Consider the following 16301-nt stretch of genomic DNA (forward strand, 5'->3'; position numbering starts at 1 on the left):
TGCCTACAGCACATGGTCTTCCTAGGTGGTCTCCTATCCAAGTACTAACCAGGCCCGACCCTGCTTAGCTTCCGAGATCACATGGGATCGGGCTTGTTCAGGGTGGCATGGCCGGAGACTGAGAAGCCTTTTTTTCCCCCTCTGTCATTGGCATCACATGTTAGTTGGCCATAGCTCCGTCAGGGTGGGGAATGAGATGAGGCGATTAGCTAAGTGGAATCCATAGGCTGGGCTTTGACCACACTGGGAACAAGAGCTCGGGCACCATGTGGGCTGGGGCACAGGGTGCTGAATGGCCCAGGTTATAATAACTCGAGTAATCTATCATCTGAGGAGGGGAGGAGGAATGGATGGGGCTGGGTGTGGTGTAGTAAGGTCATGCCTCGTGGTGGCCCTGAAGAAATGGCATAAAGGCCGGTGAGATATTAAGTCATTTCATAAGTAAGAACGTGTACATGGATACACACTCAGACACTGATCCAGGGTGCAGCCTGGGCGAGACATCCAGCAACAGTTTAGAGCTGGTAGAATTGTGTGCCATAAGCTATTGGCAGGAGCCCTGCTCCAGAGCAGGAACCACCCACCAGGAGCCACAGCTGTGCCTGCAATGTCACCCTGAATACTCGTCCCATCACGAAGTCATCCTCTCCATCTACAACCAAGTATAGCCCTTATGTGGGGTGGAGCTCCAAATTACACAACTTGGGAACACAATAGTTATCCTTAAAGTACATCAGGTGAGGGAATCTTTGGGTCAATTTGTATAAATATTCATCAGTTATATCTTACTCTCAGTGTTACTTGGAATTGTTTCACCAAAGCAAAACCCAGTCTTGGTGGCTATGTTAGGGGAATAGTGGTGTCTAATTGTCCAATTTTTTTTCAAGGTCTTAGAATGGTGTTCCCAGGACGTTCTTTGTCCCCCACACTAGCATTAGTCATCATCCTGCCAATTTGTCATTTGACACTTTTTTTTTTCTATTTTCAAGTACTCAGCATCAGGGTGGGTGTTGGAGAGATCCTCCCCCTTACCCTCTCAAAGCTCTGTTCACTCTTCCCCCAGTGGTCCCAATCTAAAAACCAACAGCAAGAACAGTGCCTCATGTAGGCCACTGCCCTTAACATATCAGCCTCCTATTTATAAACTGATTTAAAAAAAAAGTTATAACCTTCATCCACAATTGACAAGCTTAAAAATTTTCACATAGCAGATTGTTTTCATAGTGCATTTAATTGTCATTTGCTGTTGATGGCAGTAAAGTTTTGTTCTTTTCAGAGACTTTATACCTAGAATCTATAGTTAGACTCCATCGGCACGGCCAAAACCATGTGGATCATGACTGCCATCGTTAAGACTTGCTGCTATTAGAACTGCAGAATGTTCCTGACTACTTCGACATAGTGGCTATCCGGGGGCAGCTTCCTTTGACTTCCCGGCTGTAGGAACTTCTTAATTGTAGGGATGTTGCTGATTCTTGTTTTAAATGCCTGAAATGAGAAACAGTAAAATTGAGGCCTTGATAGCAGTGACAACCTTTAAGAAAATTCAAAAGTTTGTCATGAGAAGAGGGTGCTTACACTAGCAGCTTTGTGGAGCCCAGAGTGTTGTATCTGAGTTATCTCTCATGTATGTTTGCCAGGTGTTCCTGGGAAGGGCATTATAATTGCAGGTGTGTGTGGCATGAGTTAAATTATTTTAACAAAAAATAACTGTCACAATTAGGAAGTATATATTAAAAACTCAAAAAATTTATATCCTTTGACCTATCAATTCCTGTTCTAGGAATTTATTATAAGGAAATAAGTAAGAGTGTTAGCAAAGAAATAAGTATAATAATGTTATCACAGCGAAAAATTAGAAATAACCTATGTTTCAAAAAAAATCATTTTTGTAAATTATGGTACATCCTTACAAGAAATGTGTAAATCAGCAATTTAAAATTATATTATATGTAAAAAGAAAGAGGAAAGTCTCTATATTAATAGGGGGAAATCTCTAGAACATGTTGCTTAGGGAAAAATAAAAGCCCAAGGCTTTGTGTAAGAAAAAAAAGCGGGGAGGGGGAGGGGATAAATACTCATTTTTGCATGTATCTGCATAAATGGGAAGGGTGGGAAGTACAGAAAACAAATAAAAGTGATTATGGGAGCAGGAAAGTGGGAGGGCAGTAGTGGGAGATTTCATAATCTATGCCCTTTTTATACAGTTCTGATTTTTCAAAAAGATGTGACTCCATTGCCTAATGAAAATAAAGTGCTATTGCAGAAGAATATTTCTTGACATGTAAATACGTTTATGATCATTTAAAAAACTATTAAAAGCAGGTCACGAAACAATATTTAGTAAGATTCTATTTGGGGAGAAAAATGTAAAATAATAATCAGAATATCTAATGCAGTAACATTTGGTTGTTAGATCTTTTTTTTATTATTTTGGTCTATACAAATGTATAATGTAACTACACAAACTTGCATTTCTTTTGTAATGAGTAAAAAATGTTGTTTTTACACTATAAAACCTATAGTCACCTATTAAACTGTTTCTAATGAATTGGAATAGAGGCCCATTAGGTCTGGTGGTGGCAGGATTCAAAGAGAGATCTGAGGACTGAGAAGATGTGGCAGGTGATAAGCAGTGCCACCTAGGCAGCGGCTCTGAGCAATCAAGGGACTTCATGAGGGCCCTGGAATCATGGAGACTAAAGGGGAACAGAGTTGTCTGGTAGGAGCTAGAGAGGCACACAACAAAGATAGACTTGTCAGCCTTGCTTCATCAAGAAAAAAACACATGAAGTACAAAAAAAAAAAAAGAAAGATAAAGAAGGAAAGTACTACAAAAATGAAAAACACTAAATGTTTATGCTAGAAACTGAAATAACGTAGTCTTTCTCCCTTCATAAGATTTTATTTCCTAAAAATCCTAGAGTGTGAGTAGGGGGAAATCAACAAAATGGATAAAATAATGATTTGTTAAAAAAGTCTTCTCGAGTTTCTTTTGAGATTGACCTCGAGGCACATTTTATTTCAGTCTTTGTTTCTATTCATTTTTTCCTGGGCTTTGTGTGGATGTAAACACACTACCTTTAACAGAGGGAAGTCTGAAAGAACAGAAGCATTAAGTTCTTCGACCATTAAAATAGTTTCCAACAGTTGTATGTCTGCCCAACTGAATTTATTGCCAACGAGAAAATCCTCTCCATGGTCTTTCAAAATCTACAGAAAGAAAAATAACAAAGAATATTAAATAAAAAGAAAGACTATTTTGCTTAACTAAACATTTACAAAGCATAAAATCTGTACAGATCAAATTTCCTAAAGAATGTTTTTTGTGATAATCTCCAAGAATGCTACAAGGATAGGATGAAACCAACACTCTTACACATTGCTGTATATTGGCATAATCTTTTTAGAAGTTTGTCAGTGATTATCAAGACATCCTGGGTTGCGAAGTGCTAGAACAGAGCTCCTTGTTATGAGCCTGGAGCTGGTGAAGTAAAACTGTACCCACTGGCATAGAAGGCCACAAAAGTCGTGATTAACTAGAATGTGGCTACTGTACCACAAGTACAAATAAGTTACTAATGGGATACTAGAAGCCTGAACCTGTTGAATGAAAAGAAAGTAGCATTTATCCTACTTCCCCATGAAAATCATACCTCAGAGCAACCAAATATGAGGGTGAAGAGAAATTTCCCTCTTAATTGGCCAACATTTCTAATCCGCTCTTTTCTGCTTCTGTAAACATGCTTGTTGCAAGGCCAGAGATCTCGGTGTCAACTAAGAACTCATCCTCCCCTAAAGATGTATTGCTTTAGTGCTTGTTAGATAGAAAATCCTACGATCTGTAACTGCCCGTAGCCAATAGCAATTTCAGGGATCTGTAAGTCAGCCCATGCCAACTGTAACAACGTCAGTATAAAAATAAAATTGCCCCTAAGCTCGGGGCCCAGATTTTCAGAGCACTAGCTCTTCTGGTCTGGGACCGCCAGCATAATAAAATTGAGTTACTCCAAGCCTCCTGGTGCTGCTTGATTTCTCGCTGGTCTGAGTTTTTGCAACTTTTCTACAACATGGGGAAGATTCATTTTATGAAAAGTATTCTAGCTAATAAACAAAGAGAGACTGACAGGATTAGGATATCAAAATTATGTATGCACTAATAAATCAGTGGGTCTAGGCATTGATCACCAATCACATTTAGTTATAAGAAAAGTGACAGCAGATAATACGTGCCTCCTAATGACCTACACAATACTATTTATGAAGTAGTCCAGCCAAAATACATCAACCCCGAACCTGATCAAGCTTCAAATTCTAACTTCCAATTGGCAGGAAATCTAGAGAATAAAGGAGTATGTTGAAATCAGTAAAATACAGACTGTGAGACACTCCGCAAGACAAATGCAAAAGTAAAAAAAAGAGGGAGAAAGAGAGAAAGCAAGAGTAAAGAGTGATCTTAGCTATCAAAAGGGACTTAAAATATATAATTGACTAATTACAACGAATGAATTTTAGTTTGATCCTAATTTGAGCAAATGAATTATTTTAAATGTTTTGCGAAGTCCTGGATTAGGCCACATGGATTTAAAAATCTGTAGTATGACGAAGCACAGTTAACGCTGTAACTCAATCATACTAGTTTTTTGTTGTTGTTGTTGTTGTTTTAATGAAAGGTATTTCAACGTCACTGTACATTGTTCTGGAATAGACAGGAACTTGCTTTGTCTAGTACTCTGAGGTTCTGACAGAACTCTTCATTATAGTTTAGTCATTAGTAAACTATTCTTTTCCAAGGCTAAGACTAAGGAGAAATACTACAGAATTACTTTGTCTTTTAAACCTTTATTTATGGAACCTATGCTAACAGGTCTTTCTTACCACCTGGCATGCTGACCTCTTGGTGTGGAATCATACCAGATGTACTGAGAAGACGTTTGTAATTAGTAGTCACTCCATAATGACTTCAGAAAAGTTGTAATTTTGAGAGACTTGCCTTTTGATTGAGACATGATTAGCCTACAGTATTAAACTTGGAAGAAATACCTGACAATGTATACGAGATGGCGACGCCTTGGGCTGCTAGCTTTTATAAAAAGTCGGAACAGAAACGCTGTATCTTTTCATTGCACTTAGTTTATTCCAGTTGTTTTGTCGGAATAATTATACATGTTATTTGTTTTGGAATCCTTATTAAAGTTTTAGTCCAAATGCAGGAAAGCCCTAAGATGGCTTCTGTCTTTTCAGACAGTCGCTCTTTTAAATATCCTTATCGAAAAAGGGAAACGAAAACATCCCAGATCCCCAAAGCCTGGGAAGGGAAAGTGGAAACTCGGAATCAGATTTCACTAGCACATTGGCAAAGGCCACAATTAATTTCTCCAACTTCCACTACCTTTCCTACTTAGTGAGAGGCAGTAGAAGACGGTGGGGAGAACGTCGCCCCTGGAACCAGTAACAGCTTTTCAGGAAGCCAGTGTCCCTGTTTAGTTGGATGACGTTAGGCAAGTGTCTGAGCTTATTTTCTGACCTATAACAGTATTTGTCCTGCCCACCTCACTGAGTTTCTTTAAGTAGGAATAAGATCATGCTTGTAGTCATGCTTTGGAAATATCAGTACTGTTATTAATGGAGAGACTGCAAAACCTCCATTTCCTAAAAGTTTTACATTTGTTCAATATTGACCGGATCATCTAAAGCTGGGCCTTGCTGCTTATAAGTGACGCAAACATGCATTAGAAATGATCCCCGTAGAACCAGGAGTTGATGATCTTCTTCAGAAGGAGTTTTAAAAATCTCAGATCAAGGAAAGGACGTTTGAGATCATTCAGTTCAATTCATGTATATTAAAGATGATGGCATGGTGGAGGCCAAGAGAGGCAAACTTGACTTGCCCAAACTCACTGTCTGGGGACAGCTAAGCCAGCAGAAATAAGCCTCCTGGTTGCCAGCCCAGTGATCTCTCTGCTGTCCCTCTCTGCCTTTGTTCACAAATAGCAGTCATGCCCAGGAGGGTGGCCCAAGCAACTAGCAGCATCACTGACTCAAGAAGGGCTGGAGGATTTCAGAGACTCTGAGGGAGCACTCCTGCCACAATGATCATGGAAAAGTTTATGGAGATACATTCATTTATTTATTCAATAGGTATGCATTTAACCCTTACTGTGTACCAGTGACTGTCTTTGGGCAGAAATAAAGAGGAAGTGGAGGGAGCTTTGGGAGGATTGCAGATAATAAAGTTCCTGGACAAGAATTGGGAAAGGAGTAAGTGAGCCTTACCCACTCAATAAGACCTACTGGTACAGTGCAATTTACAACCATAGATTATTTTTATTTTATGGTAAAGAGGATGCTTATGTCAACTGTATTTTAATTTTAAAATATTTGGAAAAAAGAGGATGCAGAGAAGTTGAAGGCCTTGCCCAAAGTCATACAGTTTGTAAATGGTATGTCTGCTGAGTACTAAGTGAATATTTTCCTTAAAAAAAAGATTGTGTTAGTTTCATGACTGTTTATCAGCAACAATGGGACACCCGAGTTTCCTTAGATGAGGAAAATAAAGTTATGGATGTTAGTAGTTTAAGAAGTACTGTGAAAGTACCAGTCTTTTCTCTCAGTGTGAGACGTTTTTCTGGCGAATCATAAGGCTTAAAGACATCTTCTTGGATCTTTTCTACAATCTTGATTCTAAAATTGTGACCTATTAAAATGGTTTCTGTTAATTTGTTAAAACCACCAAGAACAAGTGGATACAAACCAAGAGAACTAGAGAATACCTTAGGTCAAAATCCCCTTCCCTTTTGTTCCCTCCCCTCCAACCCATTGGATCATTATTTAAGAATTATTAAAGGAGTCTTCAGTGGGATGAGGAGTTTTGAACCAATTAGCACTGGGTCAACCAATGCTATCATATCTAATTGAGGCAGGGTCATAATCTACTTGATAAGCTTTTACAAATAAAAGCCAAAAAGACAGTGCAAATGACAAATTTAGCTCTGTATCAGAGACAAAGTGAATAGTCAATGTTAATGTCATACTGTATGCTTTTTCTAACAGTTGTCATTCTAGAGTTCCATCTTCTATAATGAAATGAATATTTCCAGAAACAAATTTCTATTTTTGCCAATAACATCAAATAAATCTAGGCTCACCCTTCTGCAACTTCTCATACTGCTCTCTTGTTTCAAGAAATTCTTCTTCAAACTAGATAAAAGATAGAGACACAGTTATAACTTTAGGGTCCTAAAAAAAGAAAAGAGAAGAGAAGGAAGGAAGGAAGGAAGGAAGAGAAAGAAAGAAAGGAAGGAAGGAAGGAAGGAAGAAAGAAAGAAAGAAAAAAGGAAAAGAGAAGTATTCACAGTATATAAAATGCCCAATGGCTTCCAGAATGAAAATTTTAAAGGAACCATAAAACTCTCAACTTCCACACAGCCAAAGATTCTGATAGTGTGTGTAAATTAGTTTAGATTGGCATGGGACTGGCACCCCTTTTTATTTTTGGCTTACTTAAAGCATGACCCACGGCCCTTATTTCTATTTTTCCTTTTCTTCACCTTAGCTCTTCTCTCGAAACTCTTGTCTTTTTCTCTGACTTCCCCAATGATTTCTGCTCTTCCGTTTTCTCTTTTCTTTTTCCTCTCTTCTGTTATTCTCCCTCAATATCAATTCAAATTAAATTTCTCTTTGATGCTCATATAATCAATAAAAAGGATCTAAAGATCATTACTCAAGTGGGGTTATCATCATTTATTGATGGAGTTTCTAAAGCTCTTTTTGGTAAGAGTGATTTTTTCTGTCCCCTTTGAGGTGGGGCTGAGGTAAGGTGAGCAGTGTTAGGGGAGAAGTCCCTAAAGAGAAAAGAGGAAAACAAAGGAGGTCAAGAGTCCTTGTTCTAGAGGAGATGATATTCAAATAGGAAAAAGAAAGTCTACATCTGCATAAAAGCAAACAATTCTACTTGTGAAAATCTATGGAAAAATCAGTGGAGAGGGAATTCAGAGTTAAGGAAAGATCCACACGGGGCTATCCCTTCAGAGGAGGATTTACAGGGAGATCAGACAGCAGTTGGGCTCTAATTTTTTTTTTTTTTTTTTTTTATGCCTACAGCATCTGGTCTTCCTAGGTGGTCTCCCATCCAAGTACTAACCAGGCCCAACCTTGCTTAGCTTCCGAGATCAGATGGGATTGGGCTTGTTCAGGGTGGCATGGCCATAGACTGGGCCTAGGGTTCTAGCTGGCAGCCATGGATAGAACATGACTGAGGTACTAAGGTAGAATTGGAAAGACCCCAGGAAATCAATTGGTCTCAATGGAGAGAATAATTCAGATGTGGGTCCCCTCTCTCTCCTTTGTCTTGTGATCAACCAAGATCTTTCCAGGTCCCATAAAGCTTCCAAAACACCTTCCTAGGCTTCCACCCTCACACCCCTTCTTAAATGGAGGACTATGATCTGTCCTTCACCTCTTACAAAGGAAGACAGTGGAAAGAGAAAGAGTGGGTGCAACTTGAAGGAACCATCGTGAATTTTGAAGAAGGAAGAGGATTACCATTTCAGTCTCATCCAAATCACCCACCTTCCTTTTCCAACCAAGCAACCTACCTCCACTCCAGCTGCAGCCAGCAGCCAGCAGATTGACTCCATCCTGCCCCTGCCACGAAAGTAGTAAAGCTTGGGTTTGGCTACCATGACTTCTGGCTCAGGGTTTTCTGAAGAGCAAAATAAAAAAAAAAATACGTTTAAAGAATAAACTAACACACACTCTGTTCATAACAATTCTAAAACAGACAAAATGAAACTATTTCTTAGGGACACATACACAGGAGGTAAAACTATGAAGAAAAGCAAGGAAATAATTATCACAGGAGCAAGATGATCGTTACCTCTAGTGAGGAGGATGGAGATTGTGATTGGGGAGTAAGTGGGGGATTCTGGAGTGCTAATAATGTTCTATTTCTTAAACAGAATCGGTAATTAACCTTTATAGTTAATTTTTAAACTGCGAATGTTTTTGCACTCTCATATGTATGTTCTATCTCACAATTTAAGAAAAAGGTAAGAAGGAGCAATACATATCAAGGTGTCAAGGTATTCTGTAGATTTGAGAGACTGCTTCTGGTATTTTGAGGAAGGAATCAGGAGTTAATATGATATCTTCATGAATGATCTTTGCAAAAGAAAATCTTTTCTAACAGTAGCAAGGAGCTGGGCCTCTTTGGACTGAAATGTTCGGTGGGAACTGGGGACTCTTTCATTTCTGTCACAGGACTTTTCTGAGTACTAGGACAAGCTCAGATGAAGACATAGACAAGACCAGGATTCTGGTCCTACCTGGCCACCAGGGAGCTGGGTAAGCTTAGGCCCAATTCACTAAACCTGTCTGCCTTCATGTACTTATCTACGATTGGGAAGAATTACACCTAGGTGACCTGCCTCCTTTTAAAGGAGAATATAGTGATAATGCAAGCGTATCTGATAGTACTTTCTACCTCATTGTTGCAAGAGCCACAGTGACTATTATGTTAGTGACCCTGCTGGCACATCAGGAAGCATCACGGCGAAAAACGGGATGGGGAAGCTGACCTCAGCTTCCAAAGGCAGCACTTACAGTCGTCTTCACTATTGTATGTTATTCCATCTCTCTCAGCCTCAGTCTCCTAATCCTTAAAATGGGAGTGGTGGTTGTATTACCCAACTCAGAGGGTCATGTGAGGACTGAGGATTGAATAAAGTAATAGGTAAAATGCATACCACAATCTCTGAGCCATATCAAGCAGAGTCCTCCACACTTCTTTAAATGAATTACAAGTGGATTTTGTGTTTCTTAGAGTTTCTGAAGCTAAGATGAGCTTGTCTAATAGCTTTATATGGGATTTATAAGTGTTTGTTGCAAATGCAATTGGTATTTGAAAAGAAAGCTAAAATATTTGTCAGTTTGACTCCATGTTGCAATCCAAGATATTGAAAAAGTAAAATCTGGCGTGACTTTCACCTTCACTTTGTAGTTATGAGCATAACGAGCATTTTTGTGGGTCGTGGCTGTACGAAAGTGTATTTTGGAATCTTACGTAATTGGCTTTGTGCCCACTGTTTTCCCCATTCTCAAGGCATGTGGGAGACTGAAGAATGAAACTTTGGAATCCAGAGCTGGATTACAAGGGATAAGATCACTCCTCTCTCCGCCATCACCTCCAAGCCTTCCCTGGAGCCTGAGAGAGCCCTAAAAGCCAAATATTAGAACAAAGGAGACCCCACCTCAGATAATAGGCCTGTATCTGGCAACCCTCCCTTTCTAGATCAAGAGAAGGAAACTTTTTCCTCTGGTTGTTAATAACCAGCAACCACTTGGAAAAATCCCAACAAATGTTTGTGTGCACCATAAATAGCTGGCTCTGGCCAACCAGACATTCCTCATCTCTCAGACTCAGCTGGCTCTGTGGCCTTTAAATTAGGTTCTCAGATGGATGATGGAGAACTGAACTGGAGGTTGTTAAACAAGCCTCAGCAGTCCCCACCCCAACCCGTCCTCCAAGGGCTGAGCACAGAGAAGGGGCCCAATACCTCTTACAAGCTGATAGCCCAAGAACCAGCTGCTCTCCCTGGATTCTTCACTGCAAAACACCAACAAAGAGGGAAACTTCCGGAAGGCAGGGGTTGTGGCATAGTTCTTCCATCTCCTATAGAACCAACCTGGTGTTATCCCAGACACGTGGCAGCTATTACCTCAGTGTGCCACTTTGAGATATGTACCAGTTTCTTAACTTATTAAATTTCTGTGTTTGATCTTTCATTCTTTCTTTCAATATCAAACATTTATTGAGTTCCTACTATGGATATAGTATTAGATTAGGCACTCCAGGCATACAAAGAAAACTAAGATGTGGTTCCTGCCATCAAAAACCTCACAAACCTTATATCTAGTGATGGAAACATCCAGACTACTAAGAGGTGAGTCAGAATGAAATAAGTGTTTAATGAAAGTACAATACGGTCTTACGGGAATTGAACAGAGCCTTACAGATGGGTACATATAAATATGTTTGTTTTTCCGAGCCCCACTCCTCCATGCTCCATGGAATTATAGGTTAAGGACATAAACTAAGTCCTTTAGTTCTTTTTCCTTGACTTCTAATAAATTTCCACAAAGATTAGGATAAACTTCTGCTTGGTAATACAGAAGACTAAGTTTATTTATGCTTCAGATGGTAAATTCAATTATTCTCATTGGTTTTTTTGTTTGTTTGTTTGTTTGTTTGTTTTTAAGTACATTGTCAAAGCTTAAAAGCACAGGTACAATGGAAATATTCATTCCGTCCCTGGGAAATGAAGAGGCAGGAAACAAAGGAGTAGTGTATTCTGGATTTCACCCAAAATGCAAACACTCAAGAGAAAAAGCTGCTGGAAGACCTGGAACTGCCCTTGAGCCAACTATAAATTCATGACCCTTTTCAACTCTGCTTCTTGTGCTGCTGACATTGACCAACAGGTATGTCCCAAATTCAATAAACCTGGTGCACCGAGAAGGCTCCTGTAGGGTTCTTACGACATTGAGAGTTGAGACTCACCTCCCAGGGCTCACAAACTTTACCTCTGAGATGAGCAGTGGGGTACACTCCCCCACTGAGAGCCCCAGGTGCCCATGCCTGAGGTGAGGTGAGAGAAAGCAGCGATGATGACATGACAGACAACCTTCGGATAGTTGGAGTGTGGTCCTTGGGAAACAAATATGCCCTAAATGTTTTAGAAAATGTATCTGAGTTAGTCCCTGGGTACTAGTTTAAGCAAAGACCTAGGTTCAAATCTCAGCTCTACCTCTCACTTAAGCAAGTTTTATAACCTTTCTGTGCCTCAGTTTCCTCATTCGTACAAGGCTAATAATTCCTAATTCATTTAGTTAGTTATGAGGTGGAAGTAAGATAGTTTATGTGAATTGCTGAATATAGTAAGGACTAAAAGAATGCCACACACAGACACACACTTGCACATCTATATCTCTAGATTGCATCAACGTTCACATATGCTTCCGAAAGAAGTGGAAGGCATTCTCTAGAAGCACAGTTTTGGACCAGCAGCATCAGTTTCACCCAGGAGAGTGTTAGAAATGCAGAATCTCAGTCCCTGGGCCAGATCTACTGACTCATTGTCTGCATTCTTCACAAGATACCCAGGTGGTATCTTCACAAGGTACCCACTTGGATATTAAAGTTTGAGAAGCTGAATCTAGAGTTAAAACCCAACTAAACTGCACATGGGGCTCAGTGTACAGCCCTGGGTTATCCTTCCAAGGGAGAGCTAGGAGGCATAAATTGCAGAACGTGGTATCTAAAAAGTAGGATGAACAAATAGTGAAGTGCTGGAGTTATGTGTGGCAAAGAACCGAGAAAGGGAAGGGCAGAGGGAATTTGGGAGAATCAGAAGTAAATTTCTCATGTTAGATCATTTTTACTGATCCCCTTTTAAGAGAGGGATTCCTAGGATGTGAGGCCTTCAATTCTGAAGCTTAACAAAGTACTAGGTGTGCAGGATCCAGTCCTAGGGCAGTTCTGAAAGAAATGTCAGTTTCCTCAACTATAAAACGAGGAGTTGGTTCTAAATTAGATATTCTCTTTCATTTTTTCCAGTTTTAGCAATCTTTCTTATCTTGTTTCTCTTCTCTTGTCTTCATTCTTTGCCCTACACTGTTATCTGCCGAACACATGTCTTAGGAAAGCAGCCAGTTTTGGGGGGTGAAATTCTACTGAAAGTTAACAGTCATTCTGGATAATTGAGGTGAACGACGCATATTTTTCTCAATTATTTAAACGGGCAAAAAATAGGATTTTGGTGACTTTTCTGGATCATGAAAATTTTAAGGGGTTAATTTAAGAAGTTGCCGGTTTTAGCAGATGTTTTGGGCCAGAATATAAGATGTCGATTCTATTATGAATAGAAATAGCCTTAACTTTTACTTTGGCTTTTCCAGTGGCTCAGAATGGCCTATCTTCATTATAACAAGCAGATCAAAATTCGTCACTGAGATAAAAAACCCTCCCAGATAACCCTGTATTCCCCACAGAACTTAAATTTTCTAGTTTGGAAGGATGTAGCACCATTTTAGCTGTAAGTATATAATGTTTCAGAGCACACCAAGACTTTCAGTATAGCTTTAAAGTTACAGCACATTTTTAAACGATTACAAAGTATTTCTCTTCTATTTTTATAATATATGACACAATAGCAAAACATTTAATGAGTTAGATTTGACATGTTATTTAGATTTGACATGTTATCAAAGGGAATGTCCCCTACATGGAAGTAGCTCCTCCAAAAATGTGCTCAAGTACTTCTATGGAATTTTTAATAAACAAACAGCTGAACGATATTCTTGAGTGGGGAGGAGGTAGGTTATTGATGGACGAGGATGATCAAGAAGGGAGCTCTATTCCAAGCTCACATGCTAAGCATCTTCTCCAGAGAGCTCTATATTTCAGTTTCAGAACCTAATTTTTTTTCCAGAAAATTAGTCTACTGAATTGATTCATGTTTCCCAAACTCACGAAAGGTTGAGTTATGTCCCCAAGGCTTATAAACTTATTTAAATGAAAAATATAGCCAAGAAAGAGGCTTTCATCTAAATATAACTACCCAGCCAAACCCAAGAAGAGTATATAAGAACTCCACCACTCACCTTATCTCTTCCTGGCTCTTGTCTCTAGCATTGTGGGAGGATGAAATGAGGGTTGATAACCTTCTTCTTTCCAACTGAAGCTCCACCCATGCAAGGAATTAGCCAACCAGTAGGCAAGTTTACACACTCCTTTGGCTTCACTTTACATGTTGTACCCGCCAGCCCCCGATAGACACATGGACCACCAGAAATCAGTGAGTTATAGGAAACACACTCCTTATTTAGCCAGCTAGGTCTGCCAGGGGTATGCAGACCCCAAATTAAGGCTTATCAGCTGTCAGTGTATATTGTGACTGCCTTATTCTTTCCCCATCTTAGTGCCTCAGTGTGTGTGTTGGCCGAAGAATGACTACTTGAGATTTTTTACTTGTAGGAAATTTACTGTTTGACTATAGCCCATTGGAACATAGGCTATCACCCATTGGAACATAGACTATCACCCATGGGAACATAACATTCTAACAAGAAGCTTTCTGCTTCTGTACCCCCGCTTGCACAATCGACCTGTGGGTTGACAGGTAGTGAATAGGAGAAAAATAGACCTTTGTGTTTAAGACAGAATGAGGAATGGGATTTAGGGCTTAAAAACCCTGTACCTCTACATTTCGGGGCTGCTTAATTTGGGGTCTGCGTACCCCTGGCAGACCCGGCTGGCTGAATAAAGAGCATGTTTCCTATAACTCACTGATTTCTGGTGGTCCATGTGTCTTTCGGGGGCTGGTGGCTACATTTGGAAGCCCCAGCGAGATCTCAGGGAGTGGCCCTGGGATCTAAGACTGGACCGGCCTCCGAAGCGGTTGCTGTCCCTGTTACGGATTCAAAGAGGTGGCCAACCTGAGACGTTCCAGGGCCCTTGAATGCTATGACGGGTCAGTACAATCGTCAAGGACGCAACCTTTAGGACACGCTCTTTGTTCCTGGTCCCAACGGGAATCTGGAATCTCTGAGGCCTCGGTGTCTGGATAAAAGGTACATTCCTGTTTCTGTTGACCGGTCAGTGGGGGTCCGTGGAGACACTGGATGCAGTCAAATCTCCCGGACGGTGGCCAGGCCACGGGATGTCGCCTCCTGTGCTCAGTTGTTAGGTTTTGTTTATTATCTCTGGTCTTGTCTAGGTTGTAGGTGGCGGACTTCTCTGGGTCCACCTACACCCCAGTAATTGCTCTTGTTTGAGTGTTTGATTGTTTTTGTCGGAGTGTCTGTTTTGTGTTTTCTGAGCAAGCGATGGGAGGAAGCCTGAGTTCACAGAAGACACCCTTGGGTTGTCTCCTGTGACATTTCAGAGGAGGGTTTGTAAAGGGAGCTGATTATGGCATAAAGTTTTCTCCAGGCAGACTAAGAACATTGTGTGAAGTCAAGTGCCCGTCTTTTGCTGTAAAGTGGCCTCCAGAGGGCTCCTTTGACAAAGGGTTGGTGAGGAATGTTTGGAAGATTGTCACAGGAGACCCGGGACACCCCGATCAGCTTCCCTACATTGATCAATGGTTAAATCTTGTTCAGAACCCCCCTCCTTGGTTCCGCCGGTGTGCCCTCTCTCTAGGGGTGTGAGTTTTAGTTGTGGGTACCCCTAAACATGCAGCAACTGAAACTCCAAAACAGCCCAGTCCCTCAGTCCTCCAATCTCCACCAGAGGACAATGACCTTCCCCAACCCTATAATCCAGGACAACAGAGGCCCAATAGCACCGCCTCACCTCCCCGGACACGAGCAGATAACCCTTATGGGCCTCCTGCTCATGCTCCGGGCGAGGCACCGGCCGATACCACTACCCCGGCCATTCTTCCCATGCGAGAAGCACCAACCCAGGGGCATCATACTGACAGGCCCTTTATGGTTTACGTGCTTTTTTCGAATAGTGACCTGTACAACTGGAGGCACAGAATCCACCTTTCTCTGAGAAACCCCAAGCATTAATGGGACTCTTAGAGAGTGTCTTTCACACTCACCGCCCCACCAGAGACGATTGCCAACAGCTTTTAGTTATCCCCTTGACCTCAGAAGAGCGCAGAACCATTCGGACTAAAACACAAAAGATAGCTGCGGGAGGGAGGAGAGTTGAGGAAGCGGGGGAACAGATTGAGGAGGAATTTCCCTCCACCTGCCCAGACTGGGGACACAATTCTCAACCAGGGAGAATGGCATTAGATCGGTACCATCAGATTCTAATTGGAGGAATTAGGATGGCTGCTCGTCAGCCAACTAATCTTTCTGAGGTAACTGAAGTTATACAAGGAGGGACCTCAGGAATCCCCTGGAGCATTTCTTGAAGGAGGCATACCGGGTATACACCCCCATTGGTCCTGAGGCCCCTGAGAACCAGCGGGCAATTAATATAGCCTTTGCTACTCAGGCAGCCCGATATCCAGTGTAAATTGCAAAAAATTAGAAGGTTTTGCAGGGATGAACCTGTCCCAACTTGTTGAGATAGCCCAGAAGGTGTTCAACAACAGGGAGGCACCGGATGACCCCAAACGTATGGCTAAAATCTGAAGCTACTGTCATCAACCCAGCCAATCTGTTGCCAGACCCAGACCCCGAGACCTCCGTTCATGACTGCATAGATTTCACAGATGCTGTGTGTTCCTCGCGGCCAGACCTCAAAGACGCCCCTCTGCCTGAGGCCAGTGAAGTTCTGTTCA

General features: G+C 41.1%; 1 protein-coding gene, 1 long non-coding RNA gene and 2 pseudogenes across 2 annotated transcripts in view; 1 reads left to right on the forward strand and 3 right to left on the reverse strand.

Annotated features, from left to right (window-relative positions):
• On the reverse strand, positions 1 to 119 carry LOC111731208 (annotated as a pseudogene).
• Positions 120 to 1221: 1102 nt separating this feature from the next.
• Positions 1222 to 10717, reverse strand: LOC105304810 (glutathione S-transferase A4-like). The gene is made up of 4 exons (XM_023522659.1): positions 10557 to 10717; positions 8598 to 8704; positions 3082 to 3213; positions 1222 to 1488 (listed from the first exon to the last, which is right to left on the reverse strand). Exons 2-4 carry the CDS (start codon positions 8682 to 8684, stop codon positions 1366 to 1368), a joined length of 342 nt encoding a protein of 113 aa, XP_023378427.1. The 5' UTR covers positions 8685 to 8704; positions 10557 to 10717; the 3' UTR covers positions 1222 to 1365.
• LOC111731207 lies at positions 8095 to 8213 on the reverse strand (annotated as a pseudogene).
• A 24-nt stretch (positions 10718 to 10741) lies between the features above and the next one.
• The window catches only part of LOC111731194, a 9486-nt gene continuing 3926 nt past the window's right edge, over positions 10742 to 16301 (forward strand). The window contains exons 1-2 of the long non-coding RNA XR_002776980.1: positions 10742 to 10943; positions 11260 to 11481. This is a non-coding gene — a long non-coding RNA (uncharacterized LOC111731194). The remainder of the gene's footprint in view (positions 10944 to 11259; positions 11482 to 16301) is intronic.

The sequence above is a fragment of the Pteropus vampyrus genome, unplaced genomic scaffold (assembly GCF_000151845.1).
Source record: "Pteropus vampyrus isolate Shadow unplaced genomic scaffold, Pvam_2.0 Scaffold353, whole genome shotgun sequence".
NCBI classification, from domain to species: Eukaryota; Metazoa; Chordata; class Mammalia; order Chiroptera; family Pteropodidae; genus Pteropus; species Pteropus vampyrus.